This window comes from Calidris pugnax, unplaced genomic scaffold, assembly GCF_001431845.1.
Source record: "Calidris pugnax isolate Ruff unplaced genomic scaffold, ASM143184v1 scaffold2, whole genome shotgun sequence".
Lineage (NCBI taxonomy): Eukaryota > Metazoa > Chordata > Aves > Charadriiformes > Scolopacidae > Calidris > Calidris pugnax.
This window is the reverse complement of record NW_015090766.1, coordinates 3,291,532-3,310,986: the sequence shown is the minus strand read 5'-3', so window position 1 is coordinate 3,310,986 and position 19,455 is coordinate 3,291,532. Positions and strand designations below refer to the sequence as shown.

Genomic DNA, 19,455 nt, shown 5'->3' with positions numbered 1-19,455 from the left:
ATTATCACACTCTAGGCCTGACCATTCAACCAATTTTCAGTCCACCTCCCTGTTCATCCAGATGTCAACAGTTTGTCTGTGAGGATCTTCTGGGAGACAATGTCAAAGACCTTATTGAAGTCCAGGTAGACAATATCTACACTTCTCCCATCATCTACCAGGTCAATCATTTCAAGATAGAAGTTTATCAAGTTGGTGAAACATGTCTTCCTCTTGGTGGTGCCATGCTGACAGTTCCTAATGATCTTGTCCTTAATGAGGCTAGAAATGGTTTCCAGGATGAGCTGCTCCATCACATTCCCAGGGATCACGGTGAGAGTGACTCACCTGTAGTTCCCTGGCCCTCCCTCTTGCCTTTCTTGAAGACTAGAATATTTGCTTTCCACTATTTTCAAATAGTTATCTTGACAGAAAGTTATACAGACACCACAGGTGACATAACATACTGTTTTTAAACCAGCAAACACAGAATAAGAATGAAACATTGAATAACCTTTCATGCCATTCATAAGCCTGTCAAAGAAATATGTTGTGGTGTTCCTCTGTGCAAAACACTGCAACTAGTGTACACACGAAAAAGCTGACATATCCCAGCACTGACAGCAGCTTCAGTAGCTCAGAGGAGTACCACAGGCAATTATCAGCTTTAGGCCCTGCAGTGTAACACATTGTCATTACATGATGCACAAGGCCAAAGGCTGACTCAGCCTTAACTTGCTAAAAGCCTTAAGCTTTTCAGATATAAATGCATCTTTACTAAGATTTTGCTAAACCTCAAGTAGGTTTGTTGGAGTTGACAACAAGAAAACAGAAAATTCCAGGGACAGGTAAGAGAGAGTAAAGATCTTTTCATATTAATGCCAGTCAGCACATAATGAAAACACCATGCAGAACCCTATTAACACTAAGCAACACCCACAGTGGTTAATGGGCCAGTGAAGTGAAGAAGACAGAAGACTGTACAATAGAATATAGTCACAGCTACAATCAGCCCAAGTAGCAGATTCGGCTACTGAAAAGAAAGGAAGCTCTTCCTGAGCTGCACAACATACAGAAGGATTACCCAAGAGGTAGACAACCAGAGTTATGCTGAGTTAACGTTTCTTCTGTTGAGTAGGACTCGTTCAAAAGAGGCCTCAAAATCAATTAAAAAAACCCCTGCTTTCCAATCTGCTTCCATCCTCTATGAAGCAGGAACTAATCTGTACAGAAATCCTCCACAGACCAGGACCTAGCAGCTACTGAAGTCAAGTCAGATCATCAAGAAAAGAGCATTCCCTGTTTACCATTTCACTCGTTGCTTCCTTTGCAGAAAATATACACAGTAAAACGGTTCTGATGGTGTGTAAATGTTCAAGGGGAAAAGAAACAATATATTGTCCAGTGTTAACTGTAAATTTTAAACCAGTACCTAATACAAGACTATGTTATTCCTAGGTATTCATCAATTAAATTCCAGGTTATTTTCTTTCATTATAAGTTTGTCTCCCTAGCTTATGTGTTGCTATCCTCAAAACAAGGCCAAAACAATGCAGAACACAAAAAGGAACACAATGAAGAGTATTTCTCCGATTTACTTTTACACATTGAGCCAGTGAGTATTCTATAACACATATTTCAACTGTTCTCAGTGTTGCTGCCTTTGAATAGCAGCTACTTGTGAAGCAGAAGGAAATAGTGTCATATTTGAAGTGTCATATTTGGCATCTTGTCACAGCCAATAAAAATGCTTTACACAATATGTGTGTTCATTTTGCAGCTCAGAACTAAAAACATGTTGCTTTCCTTTAGGCATATAAGCATTTGACATCAAAAGGTTGAAAACAGCATAAATTGCTATTAGTGCACAAAATTCCGTTTATTCATAAAATTATTCACTTTCAAAAATTGAAAAAGAATATTTTCAACAGGCCAACAGCACAATTCTCTTCTCTGGAAGTTTTATATTTTAGTAAAAGATAACAGTTTAAGTAAAACTACTAGTAAAACAAGTTGGGTAGAAAACCAGTAAAATTAGACTAAATTCAAAATGAGGTGTCTTTCAGCACACAAATTTTGTACTGCAATGGATGATACTAATAAAATTGCATTTAACAGTATGTGCTAAGTATGTTATCACACTATTTTTGCTGTACAGGACATAGAAGTAGAACTCGATGCAATTATGCTGAAATTAGGAATTTCAGTTATAGCTGACAGTACCCATTGGACATCTTAGGTGTAATGGAGACAATTATACATGTACACCTTCTTCCTCTTAAACAGAGGTACTTGACAAATTCTGTGACAAAAATAATCTTTTCTTCCTGTGGATAAAATTTTAGGAAATAATGTTCTACAAGAGCCAGGAATAAAGGCTCTCAGCTCTGCAGGGAAATACTTGGACATACTGGTGGATGAGAAGCTGGACATGAGCCAGCAATACGCACTCACAGCCAACTATATCCTGCATCAAAAGAAGCATGATTAGCAGGTCAAATGAAGTGATTCTTGCCCTCTACTCTGCTCTCATGAGACCCCATCTGGAGTACTGCATCCACAACGGGCATCCCCAGTACAAAAAAGACATGGTCCTGTCAGAGCAGGTCCAGAGCAGGACCATGAAAACGATCAGAGGGCTGGAATACCTCTCCTATAAGGAAAGGCTGAGAGAGTTGGGGTTCAACCTGGAGAAGAGAAGGCTCTGGGGAGACTCTATTGCAGCTTTTCAATATATAAGGGGGGGGTCTATGAGAAAGATGAAGAAAGACTTTTTACCAGGCCCTGTAGTGACAGGACAAGTAACAGTATTAAACTGAAATATAATAGATTTACATTGGATTTCACAAAGAAATTTTTTATGATGAGGGTGTTGAGGCACCCTCTAAGGTTTGAGGCAAACTCTAAGGTTTCCTAGAGAAGTTGTGGATGCTCCATCATGGGAAGTATTTAAGGTCACTTTGGACAGGGCTTTGAAAAACCTGATCCAGTAAAAGATGTCCCCACCTGTGGCAGAGGGTTGGACTAGATGATCTTTGAAGGTCCCTTCCAACCAAAACCACTCTATGATTCTATGAAAATTTGATTCACATAGTTTCAAAGTCAAGTTGGGGAACACTCGTTTGACTAGTCACTGTATACTGTTGACCTTACATTTTCTGTGGCTTGTTGCAGCAATGTTTAAATGAAAATGCTAACCTGGACTTAAAGATTGCTAGTGACTAAGAATTCATCAGTTATGCAACTTGTCCCATGGTTACTCTTACTGGAACACAGGCCAGTTTCTGGGTTCTCATGGAACCATGAAACCCGGGTTCTCTGGGTCTCATGGTTACTCTTACTGGAACACAGGCTCTGTTTCTAGTTCAAATCTGTGAGTTCAAGTTTTAGTCCTCTGTCTTACGTTTGTCTGCTGCAGTAAAAAATCATGTTTCTAGACTGTAATTTTTCATTGATAAATATTGACAAGCAAATGGACTTGTTCACTGTTCAATGAACTTCAAAATGTATATTTTGTCTTTATGCTATTGTTTTCTTACTGAATGTTCCCCAGTTTATCTGCATCACTCTTCTCTGTGAACAGCAGAAATCTTTCAAGTGAGACTAACAGCAATGCTAAATAAGTATTAATACAACTTCACTATTCAAGTACCTTCTGTTAATATAGCCAACAATTCTGACACTAGAATTTGCACTGGGAACTTTTATTTAGTTAATTACATTTGCACCTCTAGTTTTTCTTAAAGTTATAACTCCCTTAATGGACATTTCCATTCTATAAACATAACAGTTGTGATTTCCATTTCTGTGATTTCCAGTGGATCATATTAGACTACACCAGACCTCTAGAAATAGAATTTCAAGCAATGTTAAATCAGATGTATTACAGAAGTTTATTACATCAATATCAATACCTAATAAACCAAATTTATAATTCCACTAAAAGAAAGTTCAGTAGGGTAGTTTCAGATAGCCTGATATCTGTAAGCCCACTTTGATTGCCACTATTTAATCATATTTCAATATCTTAGTAATAAAAACAAATACAGATCTTGCATTATTCCATTTCAGATCAATGTCAACTTTTCTTGGAGCTTTTCAAAACTTTCTCTTTGTTCCAAGAGTTGTTTAAAATCAACATTAACACCTAGAGACCAACTCAGGAGGGTTTAATTTACAATAGTCATATGACTGTAGGAGTTTGTGACTGGAATAAATAACATACCTAGTATTTACAAATTCTCTTATTTCAAAAGAATTAATACAAAAAAGTTAAAAGGGAAAGAAAACATCAAAAGTGGTATTTTTTACGTGGAAGTCTTGAGGAGCACATCCTTTACTGTTTTGCTTTTTAAATAAGACTGACTTAAGTGGCACTTTACTGCACAAAATTGGACATAGCTCATCTACAATAAAAAGCAAGATATAAATATAATTTCTCCTGACTGCACTCATAAGTTTAGGATTATTTGAATTCTCTACTTTGTGTCTATATCCCCAAAGTCTCAAGTCTTTTTAGATTAAAAAGAATTGATTTATTAAACAAAAAATATATATTTAAAACTAGATTTCTGAGACTCTATAGTATATACACTTATCTAATTACATATAAACAGATTATTAAAAAGTAAGCAATATAACTTTCTATCCAGCAAATTTGTTGCTATACAACTTGGAAAATTCCAATAAATGTCACAAAATACTGTAACCTGAAATGATTAGTAGAAGATCTTTATCATCATCTTGCTAATAGTATTTGTTCATGCTGATCAGTCCTTAAAATCTTATTTAATATACTGCTATATTAGAAGATTACTTAGCACAGAAGTTTTAGTCACATTGGATCTTGAATTTGCGAACTGGTAAAAGATTGTAATATGCTTGAAAAAACAGCAGAATTACTACAGTTTCTATATTTAAAGCTGTTGAACTTATCTAAACTGAAAATCCCAAGAGGAACAATTTCCTTGAACAACAGAAAGTAAATACAAAGAACTGTGTGTGTGTTTGCACTTTAAATATTGTAAAGAACTAAATGTGTTATTTGGTCTTAAGACAGGTGACATTCATTTTCGAAGTTATCCCTTCCCTTCTTGTAAAATCAAATATCTTTTTAAGATTATAATCTATATTGTACTGTTTCCACTACAACATACAATGTTTTCATCCTGAGGACATCTATGCCTGTGCATATTTTATTACAGTGAATATTTACTTTCAGAAGGACTGTATGTAAATTAGTAGCTGTTGCTGTGGACTTGAAAATAAATACGTTGATTTAAAAGGTGAAACAGTGTCTTAAAAAGGCTATTCTACTCTTGTTTTATCTGTAGTTACTGGGAGTGACTACAGTAACAAATAAGAAAATTCATTATGATTTTGAAGTGCTTCTGTTCAGATAGAAAAAAGTAGAGTTATTCTGATATTCACTTATGATTTACATATTTTTGATCTTCAGAGCTGAAGACTGAGTAATACTTTCGTAGTGTAGGAAGGAGTCAAATCTGTGAAAAGAGAAAAAAGAAATACATCTCAGACTTCAGCTATGTAATCCAGCACAAATAAATGGAGCCCTTAGCTAGAGACAGCTAGGTTTTGTTTTATTTCAAAGTGATCTCTGTGTTATCTTTCAGAAGTTCTGCTGGCTCGTATTATACTGAAGCTATTCCTTCTCCAGTCCTCTTTTCAAAAGCAGATATTGGCATATTCTATAGCATAAAAGTTCAGAAGCAGGAAGTAAAAAAGACATTCATGATCCAGCCTCATCATAAAAAGCATGGAGATAAATTTTGTCTGGGAAGGCAGAAAAGTGTATCCCTGAGTTGCTTTGCTCCAAAGGAGTACAAAGCTGGACTCTGCTTGACGGGACCAAATGCATTTTCCAAGCAGCCTGGCAGCCATTATCTTAGACTCCACATTTCACACGTCCATCACCACATATTTCATGAGTACCTCTAAAGCCAAATTATTATTTTAATTTTTCCTCCACTCCTTCTCTCCATTTTAACCACTGTAGCTACCATTATGAGAATCTGGCACTTTTATAGCCAACTTCACTTTAGAATTAGACAGCTTAAATACTCAAGTCTGCACCTTATGGATACTAAGAAACAAATGTTCATTCAGAACTTCAAAAATATTTTGCAGCCACATTCGGTGGCATTTCTTTACATTTCTTTTCACCAGGTCTTGTAGGACCACAATACAGACTACCTACATGAAATACAAGGAATAAAGATACCATAAGAATAATTCCACAAAAATTAATTTCTACACACATACTCTCAAAGAGATTTAAACAGAGCCTATGGGGTATTTTGTCTCAGGAAATTTTCCCTGTGTTTCCTAACACATTTTACTAAACAGGACACAAGATATTGACAGTAATTTAATTACAGTAGATATAGTTCAGAATAAAAAATAAAGTAATAGGTAAACATTCAGGTGCTGTGCAATAAAGGCAAAAGCAGTGATTTTACTACAATAATGTTACAGTAGTTAAACAATTAGGATATAGATGCACTGTTATGGCATGTTCTATCAATGCAAAGAGCATTTGATATATACACTGTGTTTCATTTTGAGGAGGAGAAGCAATACCACACGAATTCAAAATGACTAATGTTAATCCCAAGAGACGTAAGTAAATCTGGAGAATGAGGATAATCATTGCATACATTATCACTCAATTGTGGTTAAAGCATGTACAAGACATTTTTTTAATACAACATTATTTTTTTATAAAATTATTTAACGTATACAAAATTAATTTTATATACATTTTTTCATTATCAAGTGTTTTAGTTAGGGCCCACACTTTCTAACAAAACACATTCAACAATTTCATTTTTAGTCTTATTTAATATCGTAACAGATAATTACGGTTTAAGGGTGTCTTGCTTGTGCTGCTAAAAATGAATGTTCCCAATGTGTGTCTACATTTATATCCAGGATAGCAGGAAGTTTGCTGTAAGTCAGCACATACCCCGTTCCTTTATGTCTTCAATGTATGTTTTCATAAATTCTTTCTCAAACTGCTCCCGATCACGTTCACTTTCTATAATTTCTTCAGTGTCTTCACAAACAATAGTCTCAACTGGGCTGTCCTTGAGACTTATGAATCTAGAGAGAGATTAACGTAAGAATACATGCAACAGGCTTCTGAACATCGTTGGCCAATATGAATGACATTTTAGAAGCTGCTACTACAGCCAGAAGGGGAAGAAGAGGAAGTGTAAAAAACATTTGCTCAATTTTTGCATTATGGCATTGTTAGGATTAATTGTTATTATTAGAAATAAATATTCCAAATGGCACCATCTCTGTACTCCACTTTCCATATGAAAATTATCAGAGTTATTTCTTTCTTTTTGCCTATCTATATAAATCATTCTTTGCAATAACAGGTATATTCCTTTATTATGGAACTTCTGACAGACTGACACCATAACTTCACACCTGTTAATAAGCAGTATGAACTTCATCCTAACAATATTGCTTATTAATCTTGAATTGTGCCAGCGTCACATAGCTGATAATATGTAACTCCATTCTTTTGTTGTTATGTAACTTCTATTTTCCAATGCATGACTGGATTTGCATTATGTTGTGTTAGCAAATTTCCTAAAGCTACACAATGCAGGTGAAAAACTAGGTGTTTACATGAGCAACTTACATAATGTGCAAATTAAGTGCACAGTATTTTGAAAATGTCTGATGATGTTACCACTCCAAGAGGAAATAAAACTGTTTCTTTCAAAAGAATAAATGTTCCAACAAATAATATGGCTTTTTAAAGTCTCATGAATTGCTGTGAGTCTGTGGCAGGTTGACCTTGGCTGGCCAGGTGCCCACCAAGCAGCTCTCTCACTCCCCCTCCTCAGCGGGGCAGGAGAAGAATGTAAGATGACAAACTCACGTGTTGAGATAAAGTCATCTTAATGAAGAAACTCAAAAGCCAGGTATGGAACAAAGCAGAGAAAAAAAAATTATTCTCTACTTCTCATCAACAGGTGACATTCAGCCACTTCCTGGGAAGCAGGGATTCAACACATGTAGCAGTTGTTTTGGAAGTCAAACACCTCAATAGCAAATGACCCACTTCCCTTTTCCTTTCTCTTAGCTCTTATTTTTAATAAGAGCCGGTATGGAATATCGCTTTGTCCAGTTTGAGTCAGCTGACCCAGATATGTCCCCTCCCAACTTCTTGCTCATCCTCAGCCTACTGGCCTCTGTGTGAGAGGATTGGAGAGACAGCCTTGACGTTGTAGGAGCACTGCTCAACAGTACTCAAAAACGTTGGTGTGTTATCAGCACCATTCTAACTGCAAATACAAAGCTCAGGACTATGAGGGTTGCTATGGGGAAAGTTAAGTCCGTCCCAGCCAGACCCAGTCTACAGTCTCAAATGGTTTCATAATCAAAAACCTGAACATCGCCCACAGAAATGCAAGGTCATTGTAACTGCAGACTAAAACACCTTTTAGTCTTATCCTGCATGCAGCAACAAGGCACTGTTTCACAACAAAGAATATATGAACTAATAAACTCATGTGACACTACTTAAATTTTCAATAGCCACATTTCCCACTCCTAGCAGCATACTTTTGACAGCACTGGCTGTCAATGGCTAACTGCCAGAATACTGGTGCCACTCTGAGGCATGGCTTTGTGACTCCACAATTAGAGGTATCATGACCAAGTATACATAGGAATATCAGTTTAGGCATACAGATTCACAATGTGGGCAACTGTCAGATAAAAATCAAAAAGCCGCAGCTCCTTTGCAATTTCCAATCTCTCTAATGCCTCCTTAAGGGCTCTGATATAAATTGGGTCAGAATTTGACCACCAGGTACTGTAGAAACCGATGCTTGTGAAAGTATTTCTCCTGGGTGCATCTACTTTATCTTAAGAACAGATTCCTTTCTCTCTCTCATTTACTTACTTTAAACCTGTGGTTGACTCACAGATGGCTGTGGGTATTTCAACCAGGTCATCGCCACTGACAACAAGCAAACTGAGTTTTGGCATATTGGCCAGAGCTCGTGGAAGATAAGTCAACTTGTTTTTCTGTAGAAGAAGTGTCTGCAGTTGATCTAACCTGTAAAAATGTAAAAGATAAAGATAAATTAAAATATTTGTTTCAGCAAGAAGCATCTATCTAAAATAGCAATACAGATGTAATCTTGTGTAAAAGAAGAACAACTACATGCACCATCTTTGGCTTCTCAAAAATTACTCATACTGCACTTTCAGAAATTGTAATCAACTTTAACAAAAATTTCCAGTCATGGCTCAACTTTATAGATATTAATAGCATACTTCTGACACCTACTCAGAAGCATACCCAAGATAAAATGTTACAAAAATTACTGTGCTTTCGTACAGAAGATATCGACATAATATGATCTAAACCCTAACCCTGTGCATCCTGGAACTAATAAAAAAAGTGGGTCACTAGCTCACACCTTTGCCCATATGTTGATTTCTGTGAACTAGATACCTCCATGCTAGATACATCTATTGTTTTTCATGACTAATTAGTACAGTGGGGAGCAAGGGAAAGACCAGCTCCTGGTCATATGGTTCTTGCAACTTGTCCCACTGAAATCAATTTAATGACAATATTTTGTGGAGGAATGTGTTGTGGTTCTTTTACTTTATTTCCTCTGGCTTTTCTTAACGCAATGGTAATTTCTGGCTGAGCATTCATTCCTTGGAGTATGTAGAAGATGAAAAGCATAACAAACTGATGAAACAAGTTTGTCTCATTTGACCAGAAGGGTCCATTCCTAAAACAGTGTTGCAGGCTACTGTTTATCAGGCCCGTACGGTTTGTTTGAATTCAGGGAAAGACAATAAGTAAGGTTTCAGTTTATGCCAACTCATCTTTTTTAATTACAGGCTTCATGATAGTTCACTGAGGTTCTTTGACACTGCAGGTAGTGAAACCACGAGTCTGAATAAGAGTATCAATTTACTGGGGGGGAATACCCTGAAATTTTCTAGTCTTCAGAATGCACGTGAGCCCAAGAGATTTCAAAATTCAAAACTCTATGTCAAACAAAGAAAACCTTATTCTGTGGTGTCTGAATATGATGCTTTAGTATCGAGGCTGGCAACTCAGTGCAAAATGGAGAAGATGAAATGCAGAAATGGAATATTTTGGAGATAGAAAATATATATATATAGGTTACAGGGAAAATAAATGCCCATCAATTTGAGTGGGTATCCTTCCATAAAGTAAAAATATCCTCTTAGAAACTCTTTGAAGTGCAATTAAATATCTCCTCAGATCCCCTGGAAAAAAATGGCAGGTTTATGCTGTTGTGGCTAGATTATGTAAATTACTAAAACAAATTAAGACTTCAGCCCTGCTGTCAGAGAAATCTGTGATTACACCATGCCCAAAAAAGTCTTTTTGCCCAGCAACAAAACTCTTGTGAAAGTTAAGGTTGAATGAGTTTTCAGTTAAGTTTCTTGTGCCTCAGAGATCCTTATTCCCAGACAAATAAACAATCCATATTTTTTCCAATATGTGTTAATATGTGTTCTGGTTTACTTATGGCTATGTAAAGTTTTGTAAACTGAGTTACAACAGGACATCAGACTGAATAAATAGACCAAGAGAAAAGAAAAGTTCTTTCTCAGGCTGGTATACGCCATTAAAGAGATTAACATGTTTGTTTTTTAAAACTAGTTCTAGTGGATCTCTAAATTGAGAGATTGAGGTGATGTGTGTACATGCATATATACTTCAGAATAGGAGAGGAGGATTGTCAGTGTTCTTTTTAATCTTACCAATATTTTTTCTGCTTTACTGTCAAAGTTTATCAGGTGCTTTCATTAACTTAGATATACTTTAGTTCATCTTCCCCTCCATCCCATCTATCCTCCAGAGAGACATTGCTGCCAATTCCATTCGGTGAGTCACCTTTGCTGGAACTGGGGAGTTTCCTTAGCTGGAACTGGGGCAGACTATGCCCCATGAACTTCCCAAATAACAATGCCTGAATATAATGACAAATTATCATGAATGTGGCAGAAAATACAATTAGTTAACAGAACAGTAAAGGCACTGACTGTGCAGTCCGCAATCAACAAGCTAGAAAATGCAGTTTCTGTGACTTTTTAATGTGATTTTTCTTTAATGGTATCCCTCAGAAGCTTGTTATTGTCTAGATTTGCTTTACAGTTCACAGGCCTGTCAATGAATTAAAAAAATAAACTACCTGTCTATGTCTTCGGGAAGATCTGTCAGGTTGTTGCTGCTAATATCCAACCACTGCAAGTTAGACATCCGGAGCACACAGATTGGAATAGAATGGAACTTGTTTGCTGACACGTCCACAACTGTAACTTGTTTCAGGTTACTCAGCTAGAGAGAAGTAGTGTTTTATTTTAGTTACATTTTTCAAATACAAGAAGACATTTCATTCATCAAACATTCTTATTCCTCGCAAAGTACTTAGAAAAATAAAAATTGCATGGGTTTTTTTTATTCAGCTTTCTGCCAGTCTTATCTCTTAGATATCATTTCATAGGAAAAAGGATTTCAGAAATAACTACCTTCCAAAATGTTCGTCACTTTTGTAATGCTCTCATGACATTGAATGAAATCTTCAATCTAAAAAAACCTATAGTTTGAGATGACACCAATATTGAAACCAGACATTGAATTGGTTCCTTCCTAGGTTACATATGAACTAAGCTCTGAAGTGAAAAAACACAGTTTTGACAATTAGAAGATGTCAGGTTATCATTCTCAAAATCAGAGGTTTTATAACTCCCATCAAAAATGTGTAGATTTCCTTTGGCATAACTCTGTTATGCACTGAGAGTGTATTGCTAGAAGACCCTTAGAAAATGAAACTATCAGCGTCAGAGAATTTGGTCCAATATTTTTCGAAGTTCTTTAAAAATACATCATCCGTATTGCAAACAATAAGGTGCATACTTTGAATACTTTTCAAAGGAATTACATTTTTAAGTTAAAAATCTTTGGCGCAATGAAGGTTAACTACAAATATAAAATACAGCTGTTAAATAAATGTGTTAAATAAAGCTCTCAGTGCACTAAATCAAATATTCTCACTACCAATGTTCATAAAAACATGCAAGTAGCAAAAATTTTTCATTGGTCTTTGCCTGAAGGTTTCTTAGAATGTAGAATATAATCAGGAACCAAAACCCCCCAAACATATGTATTTTCCACTTCCAAAATGAGCAAAATGCAAGCAACAGTATAAATTATGAAAAAAGCAGAAAGTGATAGAATCCATTCTGAACACTTGACCAAGATTTTTTTATTCTTCTTTATTAAGAATTAAACATATATTAATATATATTTATTATATATATTAATATTTTGTTACATTTTATGGCCAAACTTCTTTTTACCTCAATACTATCAAGACTTTGGCTTCTTCAGGAGCATGGTTGAAAGAGTCTCTTGGGAGACAGTCCTTAAGAGCAAGGGGGCCCAGGAAGGTTGGTCTTACTTCAAGGAGGCATTCTTAAAGGCGCAGGATAAAGCCATACCCAAGTCCCAAAAAACAAGAAGAAAAGGAAGAAGACCAGCCTGGCTAAATAGAGAGCTTTGGCTGGAATTCAGGAACAAAAAGAAGGTTTATGATCTTTGGAAAAGGGGCCTGGCAGGCAAGGAGAAATACCAGGAAGCAGTGAGAATAGGCAGGGGGAAAATTAGAAGGGCCAAGGCTCAAGCTGCGCTCATCTTGGCCATTAAAGTTAACAATAACAAAAAGGGGGTTTTTCGGTATGTTAACAGTAAGAGAAAGACTAAGGATAATGTGGGCCCACTGATGAATGAGGTGGGCATCCTAGTAGTGGAAGACACGGAGAAAGAAGAGTTGCTGAATGCCTTCTTTTCTTCAATCTTCACTGTTAGGACTGCCCCTCATGAATCTGTGGCCTTGGAGGCAAGGGGGATGGTATGGAGAAAGGAAATTTTTCCTCTAGTAGAGGAGGACCAGGTTCGGGACCACTTGGCCAAACTGGACATTCATAAGTCCATGGGCCCTGATGGGATGCACCCGCGAGTGCTGAGGGAGCTGGCAGATGTTATCACTGGGCCGCTCTCTATCATCTTTGAAAAGTCATGGAGAACAGGAGAGGTGCCTGAGACTGGAGGAAGGCCAACATCACTCCAGTCTTCAAAAAGGGCAAGAAGGAGGACCCTGGGACCTACAGACCAGTTAGTCTCACCTCTGTCCCTGGGAAGGTAATGGAGAGACTCATTCTAGATGTCATCTCCAAACAAGTTGAAGAGTGGGGGGTTATTGGAAGTGGGCAACACGGGTTTACCAAGGGTAAATCATGTTTGACCAATCTGATAACCTTCTATGACGCTATAACTGGTTGGTTGGATGAGGGGAGGGCAGCAGATGTCATCTACCTTGACTTCAGCAAGGCTTTTGACATTGTCTCCCATAACATCCTCATTGGGAAACTGAGGCAGTATGGGCTGGAAGAGGGGACAGTGAGGTGGACTGAGAACTGGCTGTGTGACAGGACTCAAAGGGTAATGATTAATGGAGCAGGTTCGAGTTGGAAGCCTGTAATCAGTGGTGTCCCCCAGGGGTCAATACTTGGTCCAGTGCTGTTCAACATATTCATCAGTGACCTGGACGAGGGGACAGAGTGTATCCTCAGCAAGTTTGCTGATGATACCAAACTGGGAGGGGTGGCTGACACCCCGGAGGGCTGTGCTGCCATCCAGCGAGACTTGGACAGGCTGGAGGGCTGGGCAAGGAAGAACCTCATGAGGTTCAACAGGGAAAAGTGTAGGGTCCTGCACCTGGGGAAGAAGAATGTCAAGCACCAGTACAGGTTAGGGGTGGACCTGCTGGAGGCAACTTCTGAAGAGAAAGATCTAGGGGTCCTGGTGGACAGTAAAATGACAATAAGCAAGCAGTGCACTCTTGTGGCTATTGGAGCATCTCCCTTATAAAGAAAGACTGAGAGAGCTGGGACTCTTTAGTCTGGAGAAGAGAAGGCTGAGGGGAGACCTTATTAATGCTTACAAGTATCTCAAGGGAGGGTTGAAGGAGGAGGGAGCCAGACTCTTTTCAGTGGTTCCCAGTGAAAGGATGAGGGGCAACGGGCACAAGTTGGAACATAAGAGGTTCCACTCAAATATGAGGAAAAACTTCTTCACAGTGAGGGTGACAGAGCCCTGGAACAGGCTGCCCAGGGAGGTTGTGGAGTCCCCTTCTTTGGAGATTTTCAAGACCCACCCGGATGCAGTCCTGAGTAACATGCTCTGACGAGCTCTAGGCAATCCTGCTTCAGCAGAGGAGCTGGACTAGATGATCTCTATGGTCCCTTCCAACTCTAAAAATTCAGCAAAATTCAGTGAAATTCCCTCTTAATTTGACCCTTGTTATTTAAAATGCTCACATTCACAGCTTGGTGTTGCGTCACAGCCACTTTGGTTTGGAATTTTCGGTGATTTTTTTGTTGCTGTTGTTTGGGGGGTTGCTGGTGAGGGGGGCATGTTTGGTTGTAGTTGTGTGGGGTTTTTTCAGGGTTTCTTCCTAGAAATAACCTTAAATTTCTGCCAGATCTTAAAATTTGGGGAAATCTTTTCAGGGAGACTTACGGAAGTTATCATATTACAAATGACTACACAATTAAGTTTACCTTTTCGAAACAAAATACAGGAGCAAAGTTTCTCAGGTCAAAGGTGTAATTTCTAAATCTGCCCATCACCACATTAAAACAAACTTGGTGAGGCATTACCATGAAAATGTCTCACTTCTGAGTCAGAACAGGCAAGCACACATATTATTCTGACAGCTTTCACTTCAAAACCATTTTGTCATTTTGATGACTGACTACTGGCAATGAACACTCACTCCTCTACTGTATATTTTCCAAATACTAAATATTTTTTCCAAGAAAACAGAACCTCCTTTTGACCAAGGAAAACAGAGTCATTCTTCTAGATTGTAGCAATGGGAGAATAAAGATAATATTTGACACCATCTTTACAATGCATTTACTCTGTTGTTTCGAAATATTGCCACAATTCCAAATCCCAAGCAAATATTTCAAGTTCCTCTGTACTCAGAACAATTTGGTAAAACTGCTGACACACTTCTTTCAACAAAGTCTCCCAAAAGGAATTTAAGAGGCATAGAATTAGAACAAAGTCTCACAGGCTTAAATGGTACCCAAAATATTCTCAAACCATCCAGAAAGAAGAAAAGCCACAGTCTCTAATCACCAAGCAGTAGATTATTTTAAAATAAATTTACATCACTGTTCACCCAAGATCCTAAACACTGTTTTCACATACAGTCACCTCTCATGCTGAAACATTGTGGTAACATTAGCACTAGATGTTAAAATGGTATTTCTTACCCTTACCATTTTTCATATAGTATTGAAATAGATTGGTTTAATACATGTTTAGAAGAAAAACTACATTTTTCAGGAGTTTGTACTCCCATAAAATTGTACTAACAAAATATAGGACCATGGACTCTCTTGATATGAAGCTTGGTTCAGCATGCCGCAGAATATATGGATCCATGACTGTATTGTGTAAGCTGCAAGCCCTCCATGCTTGTTCTTTTGGGGTAATATTTATGAAAACCTATCCATTTTCTACAGTATGTTGAAACCTAATGGGGTTTTTATTTAATCTGTCTCTGATATGTTACCAACAAACACCTATGATATAAGATGCATTAGAAATTATGGCAGCTATGTACTATATTTTCTGAAGAAAAACTTATATATTTTATTTTTTCTTGAAGGACTGATAGATTTTTTCACTTTTTATAACATTTCATTTTCAAACAAGAGCGGCTACCTTATCATTTTTATGTTACAGTTTATTTTTGATTGATGTTGGTTTTTGCTATTTTCCTTTATTATGTAACTTTGAATCAATCAGTATACAGGCTTCATGCAAGTTCCCTTTTAAAAAATAGCTATATTTGATAGTCTAGCTACCTGGACACACTCATTATGGTCCTTATGTTTAATCACTATTGTCATGTTTATTTTACAGATGGCCCCATTTTGCTTATCTTAATAATTTTGTTCATAGAAATAATCCAGATAACACTGTAGAACTCCACTTCTTCTCTTTCCCTCTGATAAAGAAAAGGCTGAACAAGTTATTTGATTAACGGGTGTGCTTTTATTTCTGTTCTGCTTTTTACCATGAACAGGATTTACTGATGAGGTTCCATGTAACTTTATTATGAGTTACCTACTACTTAGCACCAACCAACAAATGAAAAGGTGTAGCCATGTTAAGCCCTATGTGGCGGTGTGCTCTCCCTGGTTTGCCCCCCCCACCGGCTCCTGCCCAGCCTTGGCCACCACGGCCATCACAACAGCAATCGTGATAACTTGCACCTGGTCTCTGGGGGATGGCTGGCAGCATAGTCAAAATACTGTCTGGAGTGGGGACCTAGAAATTTTGTTGCCATGAAAATATGACTATAGGTCAATTATCTTACTGTATAAATAGTGGACAGCCCAAGAGCCCTTTGAGCTCTCCTGTATGGCAGCGGCTGCACGCCAGGATCTCCCCTTTTGTGAGGACGCTCGCTTAAGGTTCTACTCCTCGAGGTTGAGAGATTCCTTGACGCAACATATTCTCGGTAAGTGACTAATAGCATGCTAAACTTTGAAATCTTAGCTAAGTAATGTAAAGGATTGATTGTGCACATATGATCCTTTAGACACAAACCGTTGACCAAGTCTGGGACTAGGATTGGATCCAGCCGCACCTAGACTCCTCTCTGAGAAGGAGTTTAGAAAGCAAGGGGGTCCTTTCTGAACCTCGTGACTCAACGGGAAGGTCTCCCTGACAGCTTGTCTGACCCTGTCCTCTATGCAGTAAATATTAGAGTGTACCCTGACATGGAATCTCATAAAACACTATCGCATTTACCACCGCTTTTATCGCACTTACTACTGGTTTTGTTAAATCACTGTTTCACCTTAATAAATATTTCACTGCTTCACTCTAACTAGTGAAGTTAATTGAAACCGCTCAAAGGAAGCAGTCTTCGAGAAATAAGGAGTTAAAATGTAAGCTAGGTTCCTTCTTTAAATCCCCTATCTCCTAACAAGGTCGACAATACTGTTTTGCTGCTTCAAGACATCATTGTGCTGGTCTCAGGACTACTCCCTACATTCCTGCATCCTCTCTTGTCATAGCTCTGAGTAGTTGCAGGCCCCGTTTGTGGTCAGTCAGGCTACATTTGCTAGATCTTACCAAATCACGAAGGTAATAAATTGTCTGAAAGAACAGAACGAGTTGATAGGAAGGAACACCAGAACATGAAGTAGTGGCTTCAGCAATTTTAGGATGAACCAAGGTCACTCCGACCTTGCCAAGTACACCAAGAAGCTACCCAAATTAGGAAGAGTTCAGAAGTTTAATCCGAGGAAGACTCACAAGACGATCCCCCACCCTGATGAAGGCACCGGAACTCCCACCAGACGACTCCCCAAAATGGAAGACTCCGCCTATATATGAATATGCATGTAAAGATGATGTAACCTACACTCAAACTTGTATAAAAAAGCTGCACTGATTGCTAACCGACGGAACTCTTTGTCCAGGGCGGCCTGGAGAGTTCCCCAACGCGTTGTTAATAAATACCTCCTGCTTATGGACTTGAAAACTTAGTCTCTGAGCAGTTTCTATTTTATGAGCAGTTTCTATTTTCTAAGACTGCAGTTTCTATTTCGCCTTTTGGGGCAAATTCGGCATCATAATCACCCCATCCGCGACACCCTACTACAAAAACACTGTACTTTCAATTACATGTAAATATTCAGTGACAGAAACAGCCTCCCGTCAGAGTCAATGTATGACAAGACAAAACAAAGGATTAATCTGGAGATGTCTATCACTCCGTTACAAACGTACTTTTGTCCAGAGATATCAGACTCAATGAATTCAAAGAAAATTTGTACTACTTCAGTAGGATCAGGTCATCACATATGCTGGCTCCAAAAATGCATAGATTGGCACTCAGTATCCCATTAGGCTGCTGAAAGCAGTACATTATATATGACACAGAAGCACCCTGGGTGCAAAATGCACATTTGCTTACTTAGATATCATGCACTCAAACCAAATCCTCAGCTTTTCTTTCACAGAGCTGTAAGTATAACCTCTTCTATAATCTCATTCACATTTCTGGAGAAAAGCATCAATTAAAGAAACAGTGTACAGGCATCTTTAGAGGCAGAAGATATCTTTCATGAATACATATTTGCATATTGATAGACCAGTCCACCACTGGACTTCCAAACTGGGCGCATGAACTTGAGGAGGCAAAGGCATTACCACCCCTTAGTAACAGGGTACTCTTTCACGTATTTTGTGACAAAACCCTCCAAAACATAACAATGCATGACTTCAAACAGCACTTCATTTGGTGGTAACATGATAAGCTAAATCCAAGAAATATATGTGGAAGTAAGTCTTCACCCAAATGACATTATTCTCATTTTGCAACCCTAAAATCCTAAATCTTTTGCAGAGTTAATCCACAAACAGATGCTGTTATTCTGATGCCAAACTGTTTACTTGGAAGTTTAACATTACCCCCTCTCATCTTTGGAGCGTTACCCAATTCAAACACCTAATGTTTAAAGTCTAGTAGAGTAATTACAGCTATGATGATCTAAGCATAAAAAGTTCATAGAAAGGGACTCTGTTTTTTATTAGAGCAGTTTGTTCTATACATAAATCTTTCCTCCAGTCTGCAAAAAATGAGAAAGCTGGTTGCACATGCAATATTCACAAAAATATTCACTTCACAGGTATTGATCATTCAAAGGTGATTGAAGAATCACATAGCAATAAGAGCAGGACTACCTTCATACAGTTAAAATCCCTAAGAATGTGAATCATGTGTTTAAGTTTAGAAGCTGTCCCAAGCCAACAGCTGAGTCATGGGCATGAAATTAAGCAGTCGATAAATGATTTTCTGGGCTGAAGCCAAACCAAGTCTGCTGTCTCAAAAAATAAATTTATGTTGATTGGTTACATTAAATTTTAATAATATTACTCCTGCAGATACACACAGTCTGCATATATTATAGCACTTTGCCATCAAAAAGTCATCTCATCTTCAAATCTGCAAAACTTGTAAATTAAGGACTCCCATTAGAAGGAAAACCTAGGCTCTACTAGAAGTCAGTTACAGGTTTCTCATCAACTTAAGCGGCTCCAGTATCTTACTTCGGGTGCATACTCTTCATATGTTTTCATTAAAAAAAATTAGAAGAGGAAGAGCAGCAATGTCAGTAGCACATGGGTATTAACTTATATCTCCAGAATGGACTGTAGATGTCTTTTGAATATATCAACAGACCCTTTTAAGAAATATTCTCTTCCCTCACCAAAAGATGGCCAAATCCTTCACAACACAAGTGCAACATAACCAAAAAGCATTGCATTTCCCAACAAAA

General features: G+C 37.8%; 1 protein-coding gene across 1 annotated transcript in view; it reads right to left on the bottom strand.

Moving 5' to 3' along the window:
- Nucleotides 1-1,839: 1,839 nt before the first annotated feature.
- Nucleotides 1,840-19,455, bottom strand: part of LRRC2 (leucine rich repeat containing 2) — a 71,839-nt gene continuing 54,223 nt past the window's right edge. The window contains exons 6-9 of the mRNA XM_014936010.1: nucleotides 11,214-11,359; nucleotides 8,927-9,082; nucleotides 6,965-7,101; nucleotides 1,840-5,483 (exon numbers count right to left, since the gene is read on the bottom strand). Coding sequence (XP_014791496.1) covers nucleotides 5,434-5,483; nucleotides 6,965-7,101; nucleotides 8,927-9,082; nucleotides 11,214-11,359 — 489 coding nt within the window. The 3' untranslated portion in view covers nucleotides 1,840-5,433. The remainder of the gene's footprint in view (nucleotides 5,484-6,964; nucleotides 7,102-8,926; nucleotides 9,083-11,213; nucleotides 11,360-19,455) is intronic.